The 7,198-nt window shown below is 38.0% G+C and overlaps 1 protein-coding gene across 1 annotated transcript; it reads left to right on the top strand.

The window, feature by feature from the left end:
- The first annotated feature begins 832 nt into the window (after nucleotides 1-832).
- On the top strand, nucleotides 833-6,650 carry sall1b (spalt-like transcription factor 1b). Its single transcript, XM_016238566.1, has 4 exons — nucleotides 833-881; nucleotides 1,017-1,182; nucleotides 2,578-5,882; nucleotides 6,025-6,650. The coding sequence occupies exons 2-4, from the start codon at nucleotides 1,140-1,142 to the stop codon at nucleotides 6,412-6,414; spliced, it is 3,738 nt and encodes a 1,245-aa protein (XP_016094052.1). The 5' UTR covers nucleotides 833-881; nucleotides 1,017-1,139; the 3' UTR covers nucleotides 6,415-6,650.
- The last annotated feature ends 548 nt before the right edge of the window (nucleotides 6,651-7,198 follow it).

The following is a 7,198-nucleotide window of genomic DNA, read 5'->3' as shown; positions in this document are numbered from 1 at the left end:
CGTTTGTAATTTGTTATTTTGTTTTCAGAATTGTGATTTGTTTTGCACTTCTCGGTCACCATATTGTGCATGACAACATTAATGACACGTTTTTTTGTGTGATTTGCGTCCTTTGACGCTTGAAAGATTCCCTGTTCATTGTAATTGCGTGGAAAACATCTTCAGATCTTCAGGAAGAAGCTCATAATGGTTTGGATGACATGAGGGTGAGTAAATGATGACTCGGTTATGATTAGACCTTTTGTTGCATGCTGTAATTATAGCCCATGAAAAACTTCGACAAAAGGTTTACAGTGAATTTAATATTTCAAAGTACAGACAGAAATGACTGGAAATGAATAGACTATCCAAGCATTTCTTAACTGCACCCACTATATAAACACTCTTTACACCAAAATGATAGGTAACACTTAATAATAAATTATATAATATCATCATAAAGCTTAATGCTTACAGTTGATTAGTTATTAATGGAATTAAAGTGTGATGCTATAAAGGTCCATTAACTATTTATATGTTTAGCATGATGATGTTTGTAAATGACTTATTAATGAAAGATATATAATGTGTTACTAGGTTACATCACAGTGGTTTTGTGTTGCGGGTGGTGAAACAATTATCCTTTACATTACCAGCCACTGATTCATGCTCTCATACACGCTTTAATGAGCACAGTCTACGCCTATCTGAAACGCAGTGACCAATAGGAGCGCTGCTGGGCGTGGTCGTGAAACGTGTTGGCCAATAGGAATATCGAAGGGCGGAGCTGAACTCTAAACGCTGTCAAAGAATTTCCTCATGGATTTGCGGTATTGGAGTTCTCATGTTTTGAGTTGTGGGAATGTGTTTAATTTGGATATTGTGGTCGACAGCGCGGTGATGTATGAACGACTTTTCCTTATAACTTTTTTTTAATTCTTCGCTGACATCACCGGGATTAGCACATTCCCGTGTGATCATCGCAACTTCATTTCTGCTCATTTATTATTTCTCAGTTATGATGAATATGTAAACAGTCCCGCGGTAGATTTACCCAGACCGGGGCTCACTGACAAGGATGCTTTTGGTTGGACACTGATTCATTTTGATGAAAGGACACTTGTGGATTCTTCAGGGAGGTAAACAGGTTTTATTTCAGCATGTCCCGGAGGAAACAAGCGAAGCCACAGTATGTTCTCATCGGTAAGTTCTGTATCACTTTCTGAACTGGCATGCCGAGGGCGTTTAAAAAAAAAAAAGGAAGAGGTAGAGGTAGGGAATGAGTACAATAAAAAAAATTTAAGCACGGTTTTTAATACAAAGCAACTACATTTGTCTCTTGCAACTGTCAGGCATAATGAGATCTGTAGGATGTGATCTTTAATATAGCCTATAATACATCACTTCATTAACTGGTGTTGAATTCAAAGAGCATCATTGTGACAACCTTAACCCCTAATACCAGGGAAAGTTATGGTTGTAGGAAAAGTTGTAACAAAATGAGAAAACAAGAAAAATTATGTTTGCATTGAAACAGCTTTAATGTGAAATTTAAAAAAATATAACACACGCTCTTTACAAATGTTCAAACCTAGAAACATATTAAAAATCTTTACGTTTTTAATATCATACTAGTCCATCTTGAGTTGTGTCCCACATTTTTAACACAATCTTGTTAATGCATGAATTTCAGCATATTACAAAAATGTAACATTCCATACGAATTGTGACACCCAGAAAGTAACATAATTTGAATTGTACCTGCATGGCGGGAAAGCAAGTAAGTTCTCATTCTGAAATTCCTACATTTTTAAATTGTTGCTTGACTGACTTTGTCAAATTCAGCCATTTAACTCTATTACCAAAGTTATTGGAAATGGTCACATAATCTTTTATTTTTCTTGAATTAATGGGAAATAAAAATGTATCTACATCAATAAACTAACATTTTGTCACAAACTAGCTAGTCCCTACAGTTTAATTTAGGCTAGTTTAATCTGCAACTCTGTTGCTAACAACCCTGTTATGCATTAATTTTCATAATACATTTATTGTTGTAAATAGTATAGAAAAATAGATATTATTATTGTACCCTATTAATAGATAGTTCCTGCTGTAAATCTCTACGTGATATAGTTGATTAAATAACCCTTAAAATCAAACCTTCTTTTATGATATCAGCTTCTCAAAGTTTTGCTGGGGCCTGCTTGTCTTTCATTTCATTAAAAAAAAGTTGTATCGTTAAAATCTAAAACAAAACCTCCTAATCAATCCACATATGCATTTACAATGTTAAGGCTATATCCTAAATATGCACTTGAAACAAAGCTGTTCTATTTACATAATTTTAAATCACTATGAAAATGCCATGAAGTTATTGTAAAATGTAAACAGATTTTTGCTAAATAATCATATGCAAATAATTATTACTTGCTTACTAGGAAATAATTTTATAATAATAGTTTTATTTTCCCACCATGTCATGAATTGTGTTACATCTGAGATACAGGCTACTACTGTGCTTTAAGTTTACAATGAGTTGCTATCAAATATGATCTAATATAAAAATTTTAATCTTTTTTCTTTCTTGAAATTCAGATCATACAATGGAGAATGACCCCACTCCAACCTGCAATGTCCATATTTGTGAACAATGCTGTGCTGAATTTTCCAGTATAACAGACTTATACCAACATCAGAAAGACTGTTTGAAAGTTCTAATAGTAAGTGAAAACGAAAGCCTAGATTCTCCACCTTCTGGCCTAACAATTAATTCACCATTCTTCAACACTGAGGAGCATTTGGATGGAGTGACAAGTAATGACACTAAAGAGGAACTTTGTGACTTTTCTATTGATGGAACATCAGTGGAAGTTGATGAATCCTTACATACATTTGAAAACAACAGTCATGACACGGCCAAAAAGTCTTATTTACATAATAATAATGAAAACAGTGATAATGCTGATGGCTTTAGCTTAGCATGCCCAGCTTTACTACCCCAAGAGAATACCTTACTTGAGTTATGTAAATCATCAGCCATTAACAGCAATGTCTTCATTGAGAACCTAGAAAACACCAAAGTTGCTGTTGCTCAGTTCTCACTCGAAACTAGTTTAAATCCAAAGACAAGTTTCAGAAATGCTAGCAACAGCAAAATGGCCGTTTCTGGTTTGATTGAGCAGCTGTTAGCACTGCAGCAACAGCAGGTGCAGCAGCTAAAACTAATTGAAGAAATTCAACATCAAATAATGCTATTAGCAGCCCAAAATTCTGATACACCTGTGGCCAAAAACACCTATGGTGGTCTGTCTCAAACCAGTTCACTGATAAAACTTAGCTCACACCTCTCTGAACAACAGACAGCAGCTGCGGGGCTTGTAGAAAACCTAGCTACTACTGCTAAACAGTCTAAACATGTTATTTCGCAAAACGCCCAAGATGGCTTAAAGGGTGATAAAGGAAACTCCCAATTGACTGATGAAAACAGAGGCAACCCTTTGCCATCAAATGTTGGTAGTGATCTGTGTAGCAATCAGTCTTTGCATGGTAACGCACTCAGTGATACAGTTGATGGCACAGCTCATTTAAAATCGCCTTCACAATCTCCTGCTTCAATTACAGGTGCCATTCTAAACAAACTTGAATTACCCCATAAACCAAACAGCATTAATATTTCTGCGAACTCCTTGCCTAGTTTTGGGGCAATTGTGGAGGACCTGAATGCTTTGACTGCCCTAGCCCAACATAGGAAAGCCAAACCCCTCACTGTGAGTTTATGTGAACACAAGAGACCAGCTGAAGATTGTACATTCAAGCACAAATGCAGGTTCTGTGCTAAAGTATTTGGAAGTGATAGTGCTTTGCAAATACACCTGCGTTCTCACACTGGAGAGCGACCCTACAAATGTAACATATGTGGAAATCGATTTTCCACCCGTGGAAATCTTAAGGTCCATTTCCATCGTCACAAGGAGAAGTATCCTAACATACTAATGAATCCTTATCCAGTTCCAGAGCATTTAGATAAGGTCCCAACCAGCACAGGTATTCCATATGGCATGTCTCTGCCTCCTGAGAAGCCTGCTCTCAACTGGTTGGATAGTAAACCTTTAGTGGGTAACTCACTTGGCTTTAGGCTTCCATCATCTTTGCCAAGTCTTCTACCCATCATTAAAAAAGAGGAGGAAGGGGTAACAGTAACTAAACCTTATAGACCTGTTGTCAGTGAGGTGTGTGAGAGAAGTAATGGGCATCAAGAGGGATTTGGTTGTAGCCCTCCTCTAATTTCAAATGAGAAATTTCAAGAGGTTACACAACCCTTGAGTGTTGCTAACTTACTAAGCTCCTCAGGGAAAGGTTCCAGAGATGACATTGCTATTAATACCTCGGTCAGTACAAGCTTAATAACTGAGTTAAAATCAGAGCAGCTTGAAACCAAATTTCTTTTTGGAAGTCTTCCAAATACTCCTGGAGCATCTGAGACTTCAAAGCTGGAGCAGTTAGTAGAGAACATTGACAAGAAGTCGTCTGACCCAAATGAGTGTGGAATCTGCCACCGGGTTCTTAGCTGTCAAAGTGCCCTTAAAATGCATTACCGCACACATACTGGAGAAAGGCCATTCAAATGCAGAGTGTGTGGACGGGCTTTTACAACCAAGGGCAATCTCAAGACACACTATAGCATTCATTGTTCCATGCCACCTCTTAGAATACAGCATTCTTGCCCCATATGTCAAGACAAGTTTACAAATGCAATGGTTCTACAGCAGCATATCCACATGCATATGGGTGGTCACATTCCTAATGTCCCATTGCATGATAGCTGTGCAGAACCCATGGATCAGGATGCTGAATTTGTAGAAGGTAGGACCTTGGAAGAGGATACCTTGCCCAGTGAGAACATGGACATAATGGAAGGTGCATCCTATACAAAATACCCAGACTCTTTACCGGACAGTCTATGTTCTTCACCTGCTTCTTCTGAGCTCACCAGAGCAACTGGGTCAGAGAGTCAGATTGCAGTTTCGAATGTGGAGAATTTGTCAAAGATCAATAAGTTGACTATGGGGAATGGATCAGTGGATGGAGATTGCTTAACCCATAGATCATCTTCACTAGATAGTGACCATGAGAGTTTAAGGAGAAGGATTTCGGCCAACACTGAGATGACACCCTACTGGAACCCATCCTCCCCCAATGGCTCTGCTTATGAAAGGCAAGGATACACTACAACTGACAGAAACCTGAAATCTGCTGAATCAAACAGCTCAAGCCTACAACCCAATCTTATAGTGTCTAGGTTACTAGATGGAGATATACCAAAAGATAGCTTGACCATGATTTTTCCCTTTAATGAGCAGGGATCCCTGAAAAGCAATGTTTGTGATATCTGCAACAAGACATTTGCCTGTCAAAGTGCTTTGGATATTCATTATCGAAGTCACACCAAAGAGCGCCCATTCATCTGCACTGCATGCAACAGAGGGTTCTCAACCAAAGGTAACCTTAAACAGCACATGCTTACCCACCAGATGCACGATTCACAGTTGTTTGAGCCAGCAAATCAGATCCTGATTTTTTCACCAAACCAGTTTCTACCCTCAGTGGAACCAATCATTCCCTCAAAAAGAATTGAACACAATGGGCTCACCAAAAAAGATCCTAAAGAGTCACCCACAGGTATAGTTAGCTCAGCAGCTTCCACATTACCTGTACTCTCTACACCAGCATTAACAGCAACACCACTTCGGCGAACAGCTAAACAGCACTTCTGCCACACTTGTGGAAAGACCTTCTCTTCTTCAAGTGCACTGCAAATTCATGAAAGAACCCACACTGGTGAGAAACCATTCTCCTGCAACATATGTGGACGTGCATTTACCACTAAAGGAAATTTGAAGGTACACCAGTTAAAGGTTGTTAAAGGTGTTCCGTCACCCATTGCCAATGTGTATTTTGTTACTTAGTATAGAATCATTTGTATCATCCCAGATACCTTATGACCAACTAACTACTTGATTTTTCATTCTGTTTTCCATCTAGGTTCATATGGGAACTCACATGTGGAGCAGTTCTCCGGCCAGACGGGGTCGCAGACTTTCTGTTGATGATCCATTCCTTAGATCCAATTCCGAGCGATTCCAGGACTCTTCCCCAAAAGATGTTGTGGGTAAAGTGCGTAATGGAAATTCCTTAGGCCTCTGGAGCCAGTATACCTCTTTCACTAATGGTTTTGGTGTGAGGATTAATGAAATACCTGTAATTCAAAATGGTGCCATACCTCACCTCCCGATTTCTGCTGGGCAACTGGAAAACATAGAAAAATTGCAATTCAACAGAGCTTTACCTTGGCTCGAGAGATTAAGCGAAAATGGTGCAACTTTTAATTTCCGGCAGTTGGTTGAAGACAATAAAACAACAGTGACAAATTGAATTTCGTCTTTTAAGATGCAAACCCATGCATTCAAATGTGATGCAATTTCATATGTGTGTTCTTTCATTAGGATTTTTGTACAAGCATACCCTATTTAGTGACATTAATACAAATTCTGCTGTTGGTTAATTTTCCCTAGTTAGAGCAGATCTTCACAACTGAAGTAGTGTTGATTGTATTGTATAAATTTGATGTTTTTTGTTGTTTGGTGAGGAACATTATAAGTATTGCTAATATGCAGCTATGACCGTTTATTTTACAATTATTAATTTTTTTTAAGATGTTGTGGGTAAAGTGCGTAATGGAAATTCCTTAGGCCTCTGGAGCCAGTATACCTCTTTCACTAATGGTTTTGGTGTGAGGATTAATGAAATACCTGTAATTCAAAATGGTGCCATACCTCACCTCCCGATTTCTGCTGGGCAACTGGAAAACATAGAAAAATTGCAATTCAACAGAGCTTTACCTTGGCTCGAGAGATTAAGCGAAAATGGTGCAACTTTTAATTTCCGGCAGTTGGTTGAAGACAATAAAACAACAGTGACAAATTGAATTTCGTCTTTTAAGATGCAAACCCATGCATTCAAATGTGATGCAATTTCATATGTGTGTTCTTTCATTAGGATTTTTGTACAAGCATACCCTATTTAGTGACATTAATACAAATTCTGCTGTTGGTTAATTTTCCCTAGTTAGAGCAGATCTTCACAACTGAAGTAGTGTTGATTGTATTGTATAAATTTTATGTTTTTTGTTGTTTGGTGAGGAACATTATAAGTATTG

Source organism: Sinocyclocheilus grahami, unplaced genomic scaffold, assembly GCF_001515645.1.
Source record: "Sinocyclocheilus grahami isolate Dianchi unplaced genomic scaffold, SAMN03320097.WGS_v1.1 scaffold543.1, whole genome shotgun sequence".
Classification (NCBI taxonomy): Eukaryota; Metazoa; Chordata; class Actinopteri; order Cypriniformes; family Cyprinidae; genus Sinocyclocheilus; species Sinocyclocheilus grahami.
Note: the sequence above shows the minus strand (reverse complement) of the source record. Positions and strands in the feature narration are given on the sequence as shown.

Excerpts from the sequence above, each read along its gene's own strand:
- sall1b (XM_016238566.1), top strand. The coding sequence starts at position 1,140 with ATGTCCCGGAGGAAACAAGCGAAGCCACAGTATGTTCTCATCG. Across the intron at positions 1,183-2,577 it reads GCCACAGTATGTTCTCATCG|ATCATACAATGGAGAATGAC; the intron begins GTAAGTTCTGTA and ends CTTGAAATTCAG. Across the intron at positions 5,883-6,024 it reads CCACTAAAGGAAATTTGAAG|GTTCATATGGGAACTCACAT; the intron begins GTACACCAGTTA and ends TTTTCCATCTAG.